The sequence below is a fragment of the Drosophila grimshawi genome, unplaced genomic scaffold, assembly GCF_018153295.1.
Source record: "Drosophila grimshawi isolate 15287-2541.00 unplaced genomic scaffold, ASM1815329v1 contig_1377, whole genome shotgun sequence".
NCBI lineage: Eukaryota > Metazoa > Arthropoda > Insecta > Diptera > Drosophilidae > Drosophila > Drosophila grimshawi.
Window position 1 is genome coordinate 2235680 of NW_025062900.1, and position 20078 is coordinate 2255757.

Sequence of the window (20078 nt, forward strand, 5' to 3'; positions counted from 1 at the left end):
ACACACAGAGTGACAAACACATGCAAAACTTTCATTCACCCACTCATTCAACAAAAAAAATACATATATATATTGCCTATCCTTGCCACATCGCTGCTCAGTTTCAGTTGAGGCTCTCGTTCGGTGGCACACACGCTGGGCTCGTCGCAGGGCAAGAAGAAAAAATACAATTAGTAAAAAGTAACACAATTCAATAAATCAGTTAGCAAAAAAAAAATACAACCTGAAAAATCCAAAGGAAGAAATCGAAATAAATAAAAAAATATATTGAAATTGTATTAAATAACACACACACACACAGCAGCAGAAGAAGAGGAAGAAGCAGCAGCAGCAAACGCAGTAAATCGTTCAAAACGTTGTACGTATTCGTAACGGGCGTGTGTGTTTGTGTGTGTGTGTGTAAGCGTGCCTGTGTGTGTGTGAGTGTGAGTGAGTGAGTTAGCATGTGTGTGTGTCGAGTACATAATAGGGCCATGGAGTTTTTATATTGAAAAACGAAAAACAGAGCGCAAGGCAAATAGGCAAAGAAATCTCAGAGGCCACACACACACACATATATACATATATAAAGGAGTTGGTAGAAAAAAAAATGTGGCCAGAGCAGAAATCAAAGAAAAACTCCACCAAATTTTTCAGCTAAATTGTGTAAATAAAGTTTAATACAAAATGCAAATGTCTATATAAATTAAGAAAAATATATATATATATATCTATATATCGAGCCAACAACAACACGACAATTGGCATAGGTGTGGGAAAGTGTGTGCAAAAAAAAGAGAGCAAAAAAGAAGGACGAAACAACGACGAAAGGAACGCGCGCGCGTGTGTGTGTGTGCGTGTCAAATGCGTGGGTGTGTGTGAAAGGTGTAAAAAATATACATTTTGTGAATTGGCCACCTAAAAAAACGCATAAGAGAAAACGAGTAACGAGTGTGACCAAAAAAAACGTAATAACAACAACGTAACGACAACGACAACCGTTATATTTAGCCGCCGCCGAGTCATTAAACGACCTACTAACACCAACGCACACTACGCACAAATGTAACTGTTGTTGTCGTTGCTGCTGCTGTTGTATATATATACATATATATATAAATATATATATTTACATAAATGCATGACAACTGACAACGGACAACTGACAAAATGCACACAGATCTCGATAGCATCGGTATCGATATCAATAGAAATGACAGCAAGTGCGCACTGCCAATGCGCCGTCAGCAGCAACAGCACTTTTATCAGCACACAACTCGTCCACCCACGCAGTGAATTCAACTAACTAATAAAACACCCAACAAAAAAATATTAATAAATAAAAAAAAACCAACAGCAAAGTAAGCACCGCTTTTAACACCAGCAAAAATTTCAAATGCATTGTTTTTTTTTGGTTTATATGTTTTGACCGCTCAGTTTGCACACAGCGCCGCCAATGTATCGATAATTGGGTGATAATAATCGATCGAAGCATTGTTTTTAAGCTTTTTTTTCGGCCATAAAATCGATGAGCTAACTAGCTACTATCGATAGTATCGCTGCACGTGCAAAAAAGAAACTATTGGCACGAACTTAGCGCACACGCATAACTAAAAACAAGCAGTAGAAGAAGAAGAGGCATAAGTCGAGAGAGAGCGCATCCAATTGGATGTCGGACTGTCAGACGGACACGCACGTACGTACGGTTTTTTGTTACAGCGGCACTTTTGGCTTGGCTTGCTTTGGGGGCAACCCCCGCCACCAATTCCCCACCCCCCTCAAATTAAAACAAAAGCAAAACACGAATTAAATGTAATTAAGTGCATTTAAATTTGATGCTTACGTGATTTGTGTGCGTGTGTACATGTGTGTGTGTGCTTGTGTGTGTGCTTGCGTGTGTGTGTGTGTGGCTCAAAGTTTCATTCAAACGAAATGCACAAAACAAAAAGGCGGAGAACATTGAAAATTATAAGCTAGTTTCCCATATTCTTCTTTGCCCTTTTTTATTTCGTCAAGTTTTAATGTAAGCAATTTCGCGTGTGCCTTTTGCACTCCTATTCTGTGTGTGTGTGTGTGTTGGTTGGTTGGATCTGATTGGGGCTTGGTGTTGTTGCCGTCATCAGTTCTTGCTGTTGTTGTTGTAGAGGGCCTCATTTGTTATGTCAATAATTAACAGTAAAAAATTATGAATATGCTTTGTCTTCTACAAACAATTCTGCGGCTGGCCAATCAAAACAATTAGTGAAGTTTTTGTTTTTGCAATTGCATTTGGCAATCGGTAGGAAAATTGGAAATTGATTTTTTACCAAATGCACGAATATTTTTTTATTTTATATTTTTTTGACTGACCAGCTTTTGGTTTTTAGCATTCCAATTGGATTTTTACAGCTGCGCGCCGCTTGCCCAATTGGCACATTGTGCGCTGTTGTTGTTGTGGATGCTGCTTGTCTCCTCTCATTTTTGAATTACATTAAATATTTAAAGCATATGCAAATTTGAACAGTAGCCCCATAAAAAAAAATAAAAAAAAAATACCTGACGCGGCCTTAACGCGCTTCTTATTATTGTTACTGCTGCTGCTGCTGCTTGCTGCTCTCAGCAATGACGTCGCTCTCTCTCCCTTTCTCTCTCTCACTCCTGGCCTCTCCTCTTTTGGTTTTCCATTTTTTTAGTGGCAGCGCGTGGCGTGCGCCCGTTTTTAGCTTTAGTGTCGTGTAAATCGTTTTGTGTGGCAAGTGCTCTGCCCTTTTTTTATTTTTATATTCTTTCTTTTTTTTTGTGGCCCTTTTACTACCTTTTTTTGCATTGCGGAGCACTCACGTTCACCCACACAAGCAAATAAACACACACACACACATATATATATATATATACATGTACAGAGTGCAATCAGCGCTCGCTGCTCAATTCAAAATGCATTTCGATTGCTTTTGCCCTCTCTTCTTACGTATGTGTGTGTTTGTGTGAGTGCACTCAACTTGTGAACGACAATTTCTTAAACACCATTTTCGTTTGATTCCTTTCTGCATGTGCCAGGTGTTCGTGTATGTGTGTGTGTATGTGTATGTGTGTAACACTACTTGCTGCTCCCTTTTGCACAGCCGTACCCCCCACCCCTCCCGGTACCGCCTCGTCTCGTTTGTGCTCCACTTGCTTGTGACACGTGCCCATGCATTGTGCCGCAACAAATTTACTCTACTTTTGACTTTTGCTCCGCTTTTCGCCCAGTCTACAATTGTCTATAAAAACTCTGTGACCTGTATGTGTGTGTGTGTCTTGATTTAAACTCCTTTTGGCTGGCAGAGTGACCAGACTACAAATTGAAGTCAGGCTTTGTTAGGCTTCAGCAGACAAATTGAACACAACATTGCTGTGTCTAGTGAAAACATCAACACTTGCTGACGGTTTTTGTATTATTTTGTCAGGGTATTTGTCAAATATTGACAGACAGAATCAATTTTTCAAACCGAAAACTATTCTTTACAATAGTACATTCAAACACTTATTGGAATTTGAGTTTTATTTAATTTAATTATTTTTAAATGAAATTCGTGCTATCAGAAAGTGTAAATATTAATAGACTTGAATTGAAATTTTCCATAAAAAAACAATAATGTGTATTCAAAAACCTATTAAAATTTAATTTAATTGTGGGAAATGAAATGAAAGCCACCAATAAGACGAAATAATCGCCTTGAATTGAAATTTTCAATGTAGTAAAAATCTTTATTTGTTGTTACATTTTTTGGAATTATTATTTTTTGAATATTTTTGTAATTTATACTTAAACATGCCTTTAAATTTGTGTTTATCATGTTTTCTTTTATTTTGTGCAGAGGTGGAATACAGCACTCAATAATTGCATTATTTTTAGTATACATAGGCACAATTGGTAGTATTTTTGACCTTTTTTTATGAGTCACTTTTAATTTTGTCAATCAATTTATGCCTTCATTCCTCTCTCTAAACATTTTCATCAGAATTGACAAATTGACAGTCTAGAGACTGACCCCAAATGTTATTGGCCCTTTTTGAAGCCATAACTGTTTATCACTTCACTTAATCGATTGGCAAGGTCAACCTACAACTGCTTCTGCTGATAAACATAACCATAAACAGTCGATGAGGTTCAGTTTGTTGTTGTTGTTATTTACAGCTTGTAATTAAAACTTGTTGATTGTGGGCAGTAATTGAGACTACAAACAAACAAAGCAGCAGCAGCAGCAGCAGAAAGACAAACGTGTATTTGATTTATTTGACATACTCGCCTACCTTTAAGTAAATAAGTAAATACAAAATTGTTTTCAAATTGCTATTTAAGACTCGAGGCCCTTTTATGGGTTTGTGCTTTGTGTGTGCGACTAGAATCTTATCTTAGAATCTTTTAGTTGAAGATTTTCCTGGGATTGAACAGCAACAGGTTTAAAATCAAGCGGAACATTTATATTTTGAGAATATGTATATAGTAATTAAGATTGAGCAGCTTTTAAAATTGAAAATATCTTTGAAATAATGTTGAAAATATTTCAAAGACATGTTTTCAAAACTGAAAAATTACTTTGAAAAACTGAAAAAGTATTGATCTACTTACAAAAAATGTGCTGCTCAATGATTTTAAGCCTAAAAATGCTTTAAAAATGTTTGACATTGCTTTCAAAACTGTTTTTGGTGCGAATAGGGAAAGTGCTTAAGTTAAAATTCCAACATATTTTTAAGTAGCTTTCGGAACTGACAAATTACTTTGGTGCGCTTGGTCAAACTGAGAAAAATGTTAAAAACTTGATAAATACGTTGATATAATAATTTTTCAACATATTTTGAAGTAGTAAAAAGTACTTTTCCACACTGAGAAAATGTTGTAGAACTAAAAAGATTAATTTTGCTATAAAATAGCAAATAGTATATATAAATAAATTTTGAAAATAATACTAATTTGTCACTGCTTTTCTTTCTCTCTCTCTTGCAGTATCTTCTAAGTAAAGAAAGTGGCCCACTGGCAAAAATACGAAAGAAAGAAAATCAATTAAAAGAAGAAGCAAAGGCAGCTGAAGCTTGAAACAAGTGCAAGAAAAAAGTGCTCAACAAAAGTCATAATTATAATAATTATACAAGAAGGTGAGGTGTGTGCGTGTGTGTGTGTGTGCTTGTATGCGTCAGTGTGTGTAAGTGCTTGTGCGCGTGTGTGTGCGTGAGTGTGTGTGAGAGGGGCTAAAGCCAAAGAATCGTCACAACGTCGTCCGCAAAACCAACGACATCAGCCGCTGCTGCTGCCGCCGCCGCCGCTGCTGCCGCAACAAGAACAACAGCAACAACGACTGCAACAACAGGAACAACAACTGCCAAGGTTAAGTCACAAGATCCGCAAGCAGCAGGAGCAGCAGCAGCAGCAGTTGCAACAAAACGCAGCGGCGGCCATCGGCGTCGCAGTAGCAGCAGTAATCCAAACGCCGGCAACACGAAAGCTACCAGCGGCAGCGGTGGAGCTGGCTGCGCCGGCGTCGCTGGTGGTGGCGGTGGAGGCGGAGGCGGTGGTGGGGGCGGTGGAGGCGGCGGGGGCGGTGCAACGGCCAACATTAAACAGAGCGTCAGTCGCAACAGCAACATACGCAGCAGCTCCTCCAACAGCACCATGGCATCGGCAAATCATCGTGGCGGACGTGGCAACATTGCCGGCACCACAAATCCCGGCGGCGGTGGCGGTGGCATCGGCGGACATGGTGATGCCAATGCGGCTGGCTTACAATTTGGATCCGCCTGGTTTCAGCGCAAAATCAATCTAAGGCCGCAACATCGGGGCGTTCATCTCGTCACCGAGGAGATATTGCGACAAATGCCCGAACTGACGCAATTCTCTGTGGGATTATGTCACATGCAAAGTGAGTACAGAGCGGCGAATTATCCTGTAAGCAATGCAAGATGAGAATGGAGAGATGGAAAGTTGATGTTTTGAGGGGAGCTTACTTACAAGCAGTAGAAGGATCTGATGTTGAAAATTGCCACTCAGATTAAAACAGATACTGTAGATTTGACAGAGTGCAGAGTACTATGCATATTGATATATTAGGGGAGTTTCCTTATGTGAAGTAGAGATCCGATTATGCAAATTTGCTTATAATTATCATTGGACAATATAATTGTCTCCTAGGTGGTTATAATCTAAGACGATTTAAACAAGTTATAACCTTGGGAAAGTCTTAGGATGCACAGGACACTGTAGACTAAGAAGTCACCTAACAAAGGTATATGTAGTAGCGAACTATGCAGGTTTTGTGAAAGAGAGGAGGAATCCTCGATGAACATCCTAGCAGAATGTGTCGCCTTAACAAGAAGAAGATGCAGCGTCCTAGGGATGCATGTTATGAATTTCAGAGACATAGAAATGGATGATTGTAAATATGTAAACAGTATAGTATAATATGGTAAAATAGGCCATTGATCTTTTTCTAAATGTTAGATGGTACATAGCATATAGATATATGGTATTTGGTACATGCTGAAAAGCTCTCAGTGTTGCTGAAATCATAAAACACTTTTCACTATACTGTTCACTGTTCATTACTTACTTGCTACATTTTATCTAATTTCCCCATGAATTTCTGTTGGAAAAGTTTCTTTTCTTTTTAATTTTTTTGGTAGCACACTTTGGATTTGCAGAGTATATCCATTTGTGTCTCTGTTGCTTTTGACTCAAAGTTTAGTTAAACAAAAAACCAAATGCGAAACTAGCATGACACAAAATCAAAGTATTTTTTAGCTAAAAGTTTAAGCTTGCTTTTTGGCAGCTGCTTTTGCCATTTTGGCCAGTTCACTTTGGTGAACTGCAGTGGCAGGGCCAGTAACTGGGTTAAGTTGCATACGTCTATTGTATATATAAACTTAGTCTCTTCTTTTTTTGGGCTGAATGTCGTCCCTTTTGGTCAGCGCTTTGCTAGACATCGATTTAATTTGGCCTAAATCGTCTTCGTCTACGGCTGCAATTCAATCTCAAGCAAAGTAAATGAATTGATTGAGTGAAAAACTTCAATGACAATTTCATTTTTTTGCTGTTGGAAACGAATCTTGACTTGGTCAAGTTGCAGTCAGAACAAAGTAGTCAAGCCATAGTCAATAAAAAAACATGCAGATATAGTTGCTTTGCCATATTTGTGGGATTGTCGATTTAGTACAAGCCTTACTCATTTTTAGAGTGTTTAGTGTTCAGGGTTGGTTCCTTTGCTGAGTGTATTTAAATATATATGATATAATCCCCAGAAGTTTACTACACTTGTATGTTCTGTTAGTTTGGAGTACAAAGCATGATCGGAATACATTAACTTGGATATATATGGCATAAGCCGCAGATATAAGCTGCACTCTATGTGCTGCTGGCTCAACTGCTACATTGCTATTGCATTTGCAGTCTGGCTGCTGCACTAATTCCCAGCTCAAATGCTCGACAACGACTTCTGACAGCCTCCACCAACAACAGGAACAACTTAGGCAACAATAACAACATTTGCCTCAAGCATTTTTGCGGTCTTGTTGACAGTTTGCATTACAATGGCAGTGGACGCGTTTCTCAGTTGCTGCGTTCGCCTCTCAGACATGAGCAAATAAATAAAATCGTATCATAAAACGGCAGGAGGCAGGCATTTCGAGGGGTTTTTGGGGGGTTGGTTGGATGCCAAGGGACGTTTTTTATTTTGGGGACGAGAGTTGGCGCTTAGAAGAAGCTTGAAAAGTGAAATGCAATCGTTGTCGTTTCGCATGTCTTCATGTCATGGCTCTGCGGCTCTGTGGCTATATGGCGTGTGAATGCTCGAGGCAAACTTATTCCTGTGCCAAAGTCTCCCCCCCAATTTCATGCACCATCCCTTCCTCTTCTCCACATAGTACACAAATCGTCTTATCCCCATTCGAGTCTCTTTTATGCCTATCTTTTTCTTGTTGCCTAAACTAGCAGAGGGTATTTTAGTTGTGTCAGGAAGTCTGCAACGCTTTGAAGATTGTTATTATCTTTGAAATCATTATGAATGCATGTGTGTATATATTTGCAGGATCAGGAGATTGATCTTAGACTATATTATCTTATCCATCTCTGCTCCACCTTGGCCTGCATTTAATATAGTTTCTGTATGCACATTTTTGGCACATTCATCTTTAATTTATATGTTCATTTATACTTTTGCTTATTATTTACTTTAGCATAACTTCATATTACCCTTTTAAGAGTATTCTTATTATTTAAAGTTATAGAAAGTTTTGCTAGGGTATTCAAGATTCTTTAGCTGAAAGTAAATTGTGATTTCTTGTTATTCTTTTTATCTTTGGGCCAAATGAAAAGCACGTGTGTTTGCTATGCCACCTCCCCCCGCTCCCCGCCCCACCCAAAATGAATCTGTGTGTTGTATATGTGTGTGTTTGTGTGTGTTTGTTGTTCTTGTTGTCTGGGGATCCGTTTTGGGGGTACGTATGTATTGTGAACTGTAGTAAGCGGAATCTAATTGAGGTCAAGACATGTTTATTGATTTTCTTAAAAGGACTTCCTAATTAGACTCACTTTACTACACACACACATATATATATATATATATCAATATGTATAAGTATGTGTTCCAGTTGCCCAGAAACCTCTTACCTGCACGTGCAGCTCCTCCTACTTGCCCCTGCCTCCCCATTACTGTCACAGCTGTGCAAAATGTGCAGCGCCATCACAAATCAAATGACAGTCAACAACGCCCCTTCTACGCCCCTTTGCCACCTGCCCCTAGTTGCGCACCCCTTCACAAATGGCACGAAAAAAAAAATAGAGAAAAGAAAAGTTAATTTCAAAAAATTATTTCAAAGCAACCTTGCCATATGCTCTTTTTGTTGTTCTTGTCTTTTACTATTGACCTCAATACCCTGTCATTGTTTCTATGGGGAAATGCACAAGCAAACAAACAAATGGCAGGCTTAAGGAAGAGGGGGACAACAGCTAAAGAGAGAGAGGGAGCGGTATCGGGAGATATAAACAGTGGAACACAAAAGCTAGCGGCAAATGTAACGGTAACTTGTTAAATGAAAAACAATTCAAAGAATTTCAAACAAAGCCAAAAAAAAAAAAACATACAAAAACAAAAATAAATAGAAACGTCAAGGAAAACCGGAAAAATAATAAAAAGAATATCCCCAAACAAGAATATAACTAATGGGTCTTTGCATAAAATGCGATATGAAATGGGGAAATGTGTTTTCCTTTCGCTTTCCTTTCGCTTTCCTTCATAATGGTCATTATTTGGAATATGCTTCCGTTCTGTGTAGTTAACTGTCAGACTTGCTTATATCCCTTTTTTGTGGCTAGCTCTTTTCACTTGTTGGGCGAAAGACACTTCGTAAACCATAAACTATGAATAGTTCTTTTTAGTTTTAGAATCGTATTTGTTATTATTTTAAAGATTGATAGCCACTTGTATTGATTTGTCCATATTTTATATACTTCCCTAAACTCGAAGCCTTATCGTGTTCCGGCTTACTTAAATGAAGTGTAATAGTTCGTGTGAAGTTGCTGAATTGGTTCCAAATTGTGTTCCTCATTATGTTGAGTTTTGGTTCCAGTTCTGAATACCGTAATATCAGTTAAGTTACGGTTCCAGTTCCGTTTCCAGTTTCACAGCTTTACAATAATAATAATTACACAGTCTTTCCTTACTCTACACTTATCAAAGAATTATTTGGTTCTTTTTTACTTTTGTAATGTTTTAAATTACATAAAATGCACAAATATTTGCATTTAAGTATAGAGTTGTCTGGGAATGATTTATGAGCTGGCTTGATTTTAGTTTTGCCAAGCAACATTTTATTTATTAAACTCAATTTTCATATTGTTTTTTCTTTGCTGGTTGGTGTGCAAATCGTTGTTTTGCCTGAGGGAGAGTTAGTTCTTACTCGTAGCAATTTGCAACATAATCGCAAGATCATATAAATGGCTCAACTTCAATTTATAACCCGAGCATATATTTCAAAGCACGACGACGACGACGACGCCAAAAAAAGGACTCCCCAATGTCCTGTGTATGTGTGTGTGTCGTCGAAACAGAAGCAACACCAAATAAATCAACTGAAACCGAAAGTGGGTGGCACAAAAGAAAAAACTGGCATTGGGGATTAAAGGGAGGGAGGGCTTATAACATTTCTGGAGTGTGTGTGTGGGAGTGTGTGTATGTGTGTGTGGGTGTAAGTGTGTGTGCCTGGCGATGTTCCTTTTTATTTGTTTCGTGACAGCGAAAAAAGAATCGAACTATAAAAGCCGGAATAAAGAAAGAATATCGTTTTGTTTTCGTTTCTATTTTTATGTAGAAGCTTAAATGCCGTTGCAAAGCTAGTTAAATATAAATAAAATGAATCAGATAAATACATATAATATAATACAATCAAACAATTATTATACACTGAAGTTAAAATAAAGGTTGCAAGCTGATTACATATAGATATATAAAAGCAGACAAATGTATATAATAAAATATAGCCAAACAAAAGGGTATCATTAAGTTGTGCTAAAGAAACAGGCAGAAGGTAGCAGTTCCAACCCCATAAAGCATATATATTCTTGATCAGCATTACTAGGCGAGTCTATATAGTCAGGCCCATTTTGAATACTATAAGAGATAAATGTAGAATATAAGAATATACACTCAGATTAATTTTATCGATAACTGTCCTCGTTTCACGAATATCGATACAAATCGATTTAGATATAGCCTTCAAATTGATGCATAAATATCCTGACACTTTCATATTGAACAAAAAAGTATTTGTTTCTTGAGCTATTTCGAATAGCGTTTTCAAATTTGTTCTTTAAAGTAATTGAGTGTATTATATTTACCTACTGGTTACAGCTAGTTAAGCTTTAAAAATGTCAGCCATTAGTAGATTAAATATAATTAATAAATATTTGACAAATACAATTTGATGTCTTATCAAATCATATCTATTTGAAGATGCTTGCTGCAAGTGACAGCTGAATTTAATTTATAAAAATTCGTTGAGCGATTGACTTGGGCATCCCCTTTTTGGACAGATTGACTGCAGAGAAATGCAATTTAACGTCTTGTCAGCTAACATGAGCATTGACAGACACATTAAGGGGAACGTGCTGCGCTCTTTTGCCATTTTTATTTTCTTATTCTTTGCGTTTTCTTATTCGCGATTTCTCTTTTTTTTGCTTGTCTTTTTTTCGCCAACTTCATGAAGAACTTCACATGGCCCATATCCAAGGACTTGGCGCAAAGCGAATCGAAGTGGCATGCCACACAAATTTGTGCCACATGTGTGTGTGTGTGTGTGTGTGTGTATGTATGTGTCATACTTGCTGGCTGCCATAGGTTGCCATAGGTTTCCGCCCGACCCCCTTTCCCCCAAGCCAATTGGCGGCTTCTTTTTTTTTTGTTGGCCCAGCGGCGCCTTTAGCATTAAAAATTGTTTCGCTTATGAGCCGCAAATGCTGCGCTAGCCAATAAATCAATATTATTTATGCAAAAAAAAAGGCCAAAAAAATATGGCAACAACAACAGCAACCACAACTAGGCGACAAGGAGAACAACAAACAAACATTTACACACGTTTGTTTGCCATGGAAAACTTGAACTAGTTCCATTTGACTAGCTTTACGTGTGAGTATGTGTGTGTGAGTGAGTGTGTGCTTTTGTGTGTGTGAGTGTGTGTGTGTAAGTGAGTGTGTGTTTGAGTGTGTGTGAGTGAGTGTGTGTGTGCGCTTTAGCGCAAGGGTCGCCTTGTCTTAATGAGTGGTTAGCAGGTAGGCCTGCAACTTATTTCCCCTCGTATTCTCTCCCTCTCTTTCTAACCTCTGTGCCACCTTCTCATTCCACTCCAGCAAGTAGGCTAGTAAAGATTTTTTGTCACTTTTTATACCCTGTAAACATGTTATCAGCAAGTTAAGCTAATAGAGAGATATAATCACAGAGCGACTTATATTCTTTGGAATTACCAAATTATGATATTATGAAAATAGGTTTAGATTTTGATATTGCAGTGAAAAGTTTGAATTGCACCACAATGAATTAAAACATGGATTTCGAGCCAGAAATGTGTTTTCAACTTTAAATGTAGTTTTGTTATAGAGGTCAAGCCATGACTAAAAAGCCCTGGTTTTTGAAAATCGGTTAACTTTTGGCAAAGTTATTGCTGTGGAAAGTTTTGACCTTTGCAACGCAGAATTAGTTTTCCCACTTTCAATGCAGTATTAATATTTTTAAATCATTATCAAAATCCCTGGATTTTGCAAAATGGATAACATTTGAGTTATGGCTGTAGAATGTTCAGTTTTTATACAAAATTCGTACCTAAATCCTATTATTTGGCGTCGAGCGAAAATCATGTCTCCAAATTGACATCAGGGTTAAAAACGAATTGCTTTTGAATATTGGTTTAGTCTGGACAAAGTTCTAATGAATTTTATATCCATAAAAAAAAACGGAAAATCTCTTTTATGTATGAGCTTGATGAGCACAACATACATCAAGTTTATATTGGACTATCGATGATTGCACTAAATCGATAAATATCGAAATGCATTGCAGCATTATTATTAATTGATATTACCAAGAATTATCGAGGTCTCCTCTAAAAATTACATGCATACATATCGCTCACTCAGTCAGTTCTGATTGCAGGGTGTAGATCTTGACCACAGAGTGTACATAATCAGCAACGTGTGTAATAAGGTTGATGAATTTAAGCGTTTCGTGCTGCGTTATATCATGTAATATGCACACACACACACACACACAGAGAGAGGGGCACACAATTGCTACTTATATATGCACATGCATATATGAATGAATGGGAAACATAAGCGAGCCGCTGCAATTCCATTGTTCAACATTTGCAGCAGCCGCAAACGCTTGTCTCCCTCCTTGTCAGTGTGTGTGTGTGTGTGTGTGTGTGTATTGCGGTTTTTGTATGCATGTGTGTGTTGTGCCTTATGCTTGCTTATGCTGTCAGATTGTTTGACTTTGTATAATAAAAAAGGCCTCTTTAAAAACATTAGCAACTTTTGTAGGGCCTAAACGCGCCGCTAAATGTGAGAAGCCAGCCAAACACAGCAACAACAGCAACAACAGTGGCAACAACCACTTGAAATTTCACATTCAACTCCCCCGTCAACATAAACATACATACATATGCACACAAAACTTGGTACACCCTGTGTGTGCCTACCTCTCCCACCCCCCACCTCCCCTCAACAGAAACAGAAACAGAAAAAACGGCCACCTGTCATCACTCGTGCTACACTGAAGAAGATTAGGCTTATAATTGGAAGTTAAAGAACAGGAATAGCAGCATATATTTCTTTATTTATATTTATATTTAAAATGATTCTCTCTCTTCCTCCCCTTCCGACATTAATCCCAGCCTAATCTGAAAACATATGCATTAGTCATGAAATTGTGCCTTACAAGCAACCTAGTTCTTCATCTAATAAGGATTATGCACAACATTTAATCTCGGTTTTCAGTTTGTCGACTTTGTGCTTAAAGCGCTTACAATCATGTACTAATTGAGAGAGAAAGTCACAAATTTTTCACGAGGGGTTTTCACTTTCCTTTCCACAACTCCTGCAGGCAGCCAAACAAAATATTTTTCGACTCAAGGAGTTCAACTTACACGCACGATTCAATTTTATTTACTTATTTTTAGTATACTTTATTTAAGTAGTGGTCTATGTACTATTTGCTGTCTATTTCTCTCGGTGTATAGGAAAACATTGTCAGTTGAAGCTCTGAGCTGTTGTTGCCACTGATACGCGCCTGCAAATGTTTCCTTAGCGCCTTTGGCACATCTGCCCACTGACAAACATGGAATACTCTGCTTTAGCATACATCATGCTGTAAATCATATTAAAGCCGCTTGCTGCTCCTGCTGCTGCTGTTGTTGTCCCTCCCTGCCCCTCCCTCCGTGCCTTCCTTTTGTTTGTTATGACGCCTGCAGCATTAGAATAGTGTCAGTGGAATGTGGCAAACGTGCAGGGGGCATGCCCCTCTTTGTGACTTCATGAGCAGCCACGCAGACACGGACAATTATGTTAACGCATTAACATATTCACAACAGCCACAATAGAGTGTCTGTTAACATACAATGTGGGTCACATAATTAGGTATAGTTAATTATTCTTTTATGTTATCTTTTATAGCAAGCACATAGTCGATAAATAGCTATTAAGTTGTTGCTGGTGCTTGTAAAAATGGGAAAGGGACGCAGAATGGTAGTAAAGTATATATATTCTTGATCTGCAACAATAGACGAGTCGATTTAAAATTGTTCGTCTTTATGAACAAGCCTTAAAAATGCTAATTGCAATCAGCAAGTCGATTATCTAGTTTATTTCCCAGTCGAGCTCTGTCTGTTAGTGCATTCTAACTTTACAGCAGCTGTCTCCATTTATGTGCCCAGCACTGTAGACCTGACTTGCTGCTCCTCAACACCTTACTTCAGTTCGCCCCCCTTCAATTGCCAATCATCCGTGAGTTTTGAACTACTAATTGCGGTCGCTTCTTCGCCCGCTGTCCTTTGACTTTGGCAACAAACCTCCTTCTGTGATACTGCCAACCCTCCACCCTACTCCGCCCCTGTCTCCACTCTAGCCAAAATCAATTTGCAAAATTTGTATTGTGAAACTGGGGCTGAAGCTACCTTTGGCTGTCAGTTTTGAGTTCGTTTTCACTTTGAGATTTTGCCTAGGGTTTGTTTACCCCCTCACCCCCACTCTTCACTCACCCCCTCGCAGCCTGTTTGTCTGTGTTACATTTAAATGCCTGAATGGCCATTTACACATGTCCAACATGACATAATCGGTTTTTTCGGAAATTATTTAGCAAGTGCCCAAAAATTTACTTGTAGCATAAGCATTGATAAACACAGACACACACACACACACACACTTGGCACACACACACACTGCGTTTGGGGGCCACAAATGACATCTCTGGGATTTGATAATAAACTAATTTGCGCTGCGTTTCACTCATTTATTTTGTTGCTCCCCTCGTTGTTGCTGTTGCTGTTGCTGTTGTTGTCCTTCTCTTTTATTCATGAATACGCAATTAGTGTGCAAATTGAAGTGTGACTAGTGTGTGTGTGTGTGTGTGGCTCTATGACTCTATTTATTATTAACACTAAATGATTTTAAGTACTAGTATTTAATTTCAATGCTCGCTGGCAATTTCTTTCTTGTTCGTTGTTGTTATTCCTTGTTTGTTGCTGGCAGTTGGCCAAATACTTTTCAAGTGTGTGAGAATCGAGGGGGGAAAACAGCTAAAAGTGGGCTATGAAATTTTTGTCGAAATGCCTCAAAGTCAGACCAGACATGAATTGGCCATGTTTAGCAAATAAAACATTGACAAAAATACTGCAAAGCTAAGCAACTAAAACAACACTAAAATGGTTTGTTATATGTCAAAGAATGTCAACTGGGAAAGGTGCAGCTTGAAGCAAGTTGTTACTGTCAATTTATGACCATTAAAATATGGCTCGTTACTCACTTAATATTAGAGTCTTTAAGCTTCACTATGTTATTTCTTAAATGTATATTTAAACAATTAATTCCATTATGAATCAATCTTCGTTGTCGTTAACATATAAAGAGACAAATTTAGGCTTGATTCAAATAAAAAATCGTATAGGTTTTTATAGGCTTTGGAAGTAAATGATAAAATAATCAAATAAGAAACAAATCACTTTCATTTTTGTCAAAGATATCCAATTGTTTCTATGGCAGCTATATAATAGATTAATTCGATCCGATATATGTATCACCTGCAGCAAAATATCAACTATATTCCAAGTTTCATCAAGAGCATCTAGACCGCATAGAAACAAAGGCAGACAAACAGATGAACAGCTAGCAAAAATATATATATATCTTTATTAAACATATACATAAATATTTATACAGTCTAAGAGGTCTGCCACTCCTCATTACAAAGTTCACAACAAAATTAGAAGCTAATCAGAAAGCGGTAACCCCACTTTAATACAAATTTACGCTGCACTCTTAAATACTTGATGTGTTTTGGCCTTTAAATAATGCAACAGGCTTTTGTCCTTGTCAAAATCTCCTGTGTGCAAATTAACAAAAACATTTCATGCTAAAATCGCGCACACAAATTGTCAAATTTACCAACAACTGTTGCTATTTATGACAGACAGTTAAAGGTAAAAAAAAAACAAATACAAATAATGAAGCAGATTACATATTAATGTTGCATGTTGAGGGTATGTTGTAGGTATAAATTTAATTTGTGGCACTGAAAAATGAAAGTCAACTCATTAGGTGTAAGAAGAAAAACCTGTGTAACAATATCAACTGCATGTCAAATAATTTAAACAACATTTTTAATTAAAATTAATGGCAAATAGCAAACGCAGCGTGTTTTCAGCTCATTTATAACTATGTTTTCGTGTTAAAAAAAAATAATTGGCTAATTGGATTTACAACTCAATTGGAAATGTGCAACCGTTGGATGAAAGCATATGTTGCCGCCCTCGTAATGGTCTAATAACTGGCCAGCTGGCTAATCGAAAGAGATTTGGCTTACCAGTTGGATGATGCTCCAAACCGCGACGCCAAATTAATTGGCTATAGTTTAATTAAGCTAGTCAACTGATTAATAGACGCCCCATTCACTTTGTCTCATTTTTCTCATTTTTACAGTACTTCACACCTCGGCGAGTTTAGCGTTAAACGAGAGCTGGGATCCAGACGTCAGGTGAGCTATAATATATCTATATAAATATATATATAATTATGTATGGCATAAATTATGATACTAATTGTGTGATTTCTGCCGCAGAGACGATATGGAAATGATGTTGAATAAAATAGTTCCCGAAGGATTGCCGTATCGGCATTCGTGCGAAGGACCCGACGATATGGCAAGTCTTGATTTAAGTACACTCAGACAAACAAATTGCCCTCAATTTTAGCAAATTGTGTTAGTTTTAGCCAGTCTTGCCAGTCTTGCATTTCTAAATTTGAAAAAATATCATTTAAAGGCGATTTGCCTTGCCAGCTAAATTCTAATATAAAAGCCGAGAAAAGATATTTTTTTCTTAATAATAGAAAATATTTATAGACATAGAAAAACTCCAGGTTTTTGGGCATCGATTTATGGCAAGCCTTCTTTTTTTTTATAAATATTCTGATATGTAGAAATTATTTCTAAAAACTAGAAAATCATATTTCTCAGGGCGATTTTGTAGCTGAGTGTGGAGATCTTGAAATGAATGAATAACTTACTTGAGCTTTTCCATTTATTTGTAGCCCGCACATGTGAAGGCATGCTTTTTGGGCAGCTCACTGACAATCCCCATTACCGATGGCAAACTATCGCTGGGCACGTGGCAGGGCGTTTGGCTCTGCGAGCATCGCGACCAGGCCGGCAGTCGGAAGCTGGTAATCACATTGACCGGCTGTCCGCGCGAACAGGCCGTACGCAGTCCGTTGTCACCCGTCTCGCCGATCGCCAGTACGTCCAGTTAGGGGCGGCCTCGCTCCACCCGCGACAGCCGGTAATCGCGGGGGAGCGACAATAATGACATCATTTCGTCGAGGAAGTTGATTTTACAAAAGAATTTAGCTAGAGCCACAGCACAGCAGCGAGCAGCGGCCGTTATTGCCGCTGGCCGTGGTCTAATTGGAGCCGGATCCGTTGCAGCGCCGGCGCCACCATCTGCAGCAGCAACCGTTGCAACAACAACTGATAAAATGCAACGTTTACTTTTGCGTCAACGTTTGCATTTGAATCTCAATTTAGATGTAACGGATGCAACGCTGCAGGATGGCGTCGATATTGATGATGTTGATGAGGATGTCGGCGATGATTATTACGTGGAAGATGATCAGGATCTGGATCAGGATCATCGTTCAGGTGTTAACGTTGCCGATGTCGTCGTTGCTCAGGGCAGTGGGCAGCGACATGATGTTGGTGATTATTATCTACAAAAAACCGTCACAACAGTGCCTCAAACCAAACAACAACAACTAAGACATAAGATCACCACAGCAACAACAACAACAACAGGAACAACAACAACAACAACAAGCAGCTCATCAACAGCATCTACTAGTGCATTAGCTAAATTCAATCGTATACTCGACGCTGCCAAACTGGAGCCACATCGTGCCTCGTCAGCGTTTAGCAGCGCAACGTTGCAACAACGCCTGGCGCTGGCCTATCCAGAGCAACAACAACAACAGCAGCAGCAACAGCAGCAGCAAGAGTTGCGACAAATCAATGACCTCCCACGTAGCAATAGTCGTGGCATTGCCGTCGTTAGCACACCATTAACATTGCAAGCACTAGACACAATAAAACTCAAGACGGCAGCAATGCAACACAAGCAGCAGCAGCAACAACAACAGCTGCAACACGACGCCGCTGAACAAACGAAACGAAATGATGTGCATTATTTGTTGAAACAGTTAAATAGTTTTAGTGATATTGAAGAAATAGAAATTGTTGATATGAAGCAAAGACAGCAGCAACAGCAACAGCAAAGGCAGCAACAACAGCAGCAACCACAACCACAACAGCAACCACAACAGCAACCACAACAACAACGCACAACAGCTGCCTGTTCGAGCTCGTTGGAGCTCATGCCCATGTCCAGTTCAATGTTGCCAATTGCAACGGCAGCATTGGGCACTTCGCCCTCGACACAGTCACACAAGGGCAACTTTATGGTTAGTCAGGATAGTTGTTCGACGACCCGTTTGCAATTCGATGATTATCTATTCGAGTCGTGCCACTATTTGGAGACAAACTATTTTGCGGCTACGTATCGCACTGCCATGGTCGAGAGCTCATCGCATGAGTTTCGGCCGTCGACGACGACGCCGACGAGCACACGCTCGGACAGCTTTGAGCTGCACGAACTTGAGCCGCCGAGCGTTATCTGTAAAGCGGCACCACCACCACCATATGGTCAGCAACAGCAGCAGCAGGCCGAGGTGCGGGTGACCAGCAGTGGTGTCCAAACAGAGCTCACTGTCGATTCCCAGCTCAGCAGCGGTGCCAGCGGTGGCAGCAGTGGTTCCGGCAGTGGTTCGCCACGTGTGCCACCATTTTTCATTTGCTGCTACACGCCGCTAGATCGGTGGCGTGCCAGGCGTCTGGGTGCCGCAGCGGCTGCCAAGCGTGCTGCGAGCACCGAGAAAAATGGACATGCTGTTTAAAAAGAAAGCACACACAGAACAAAAGCAAAAGCAAAAGCAATAGCAAAACAACCAACCAACCAACCAACCAACCAACTAACTAGAAGCTGTGCTGTTTCATTTGCGATATCAACAAGAGTTTCCATTTCGAAGACACTCAAGAACAAACACACTTCGCCTATTAATCATCAATTTTTTATAAACAATTTAATACACAACACAACACACAATCATTCGCACATTTTTGCAATACACAACAACAACAACAAAAAGAAGACATTTCGATAGTAAAAATATATGAAATTTGCATAAAATCATTTTGTATAAATGAAAAAATGGATATTTAACGCATATGTCATAATAATTAAAGCTGTAATTGAATTGTTTCATAAATAAAAAATAAAAGTAATAACAAAAACCACGAGAAAAAAACCTAAATGCAAAAACATATATTGTTAACAAGTGCAAAATACATCAATTTGTGTAGAAAGCGAGAGAAAGTTAAAGACAGTCAGACAGAGAGAGAGACAGACAGAGAACGAGAGAGAGAGAGAGAGCTTATATAGTAAGTTGCTTAATAAATAATACAAATAAATTATATTAAATAAATAACTATGTAAACTAAAATGAGAGAAGCGCACACGCCAAAAAATATATAAATATATATATATATGAATCATATTCAGTTGTCCGTTTTGTCAGCAAACACATTCTGAATTCCAATTTCTCAAACTGAAAATGATGTAAAGGAGTGTTCCTAAATCAAAGCCACTTAAAATAGTCAAATTCAAAACACACAAAAACGAAAAGAAAAAATATTCACTATCTGAATTCCACTTTCGTATACTTCTTGGAATTATCTGAAAGTTAATAATAAAAGAGTGTTCCTAAATCGAGCTGGTTTTAA

General features: G+C 38.6%; 1 protein-coding gene and 1 long non-coding RNA gene across 2 annotated transcripts; both read left to right on the top strand.

Moving 5' to 3' along the window:
• Positions 1-1513: 1513 nt before the first annotated feature.
• Positions 1514-5093, top strand: LOC122322448. The gene is made up of 2 exons (XR_006246613.1): positions 1514-1675; positions 4946-5093. It is a non-coding gene; the product is annotated as an uncharacterized LOC122322448 (long non-coding RNA).
• A 465-nt stretch (positions 5094-5558) lies between these two features.
• On the top strand, positions 5559-19597 carry LOC6562554. The gene is given in 4 exon segments (XM_032736117.2): positions 5559-5855; positions 16670-16724; positions 16809-16890; positions 17279-19597. Coding segments are annotated over 4 exon segments (2298 nt in total). The 5' UTR covers positions 5559-5608; the 3' UTR covers positions 19193-19597.
• Positions 19598-20078: the final 481 nt, after the last annotated feature.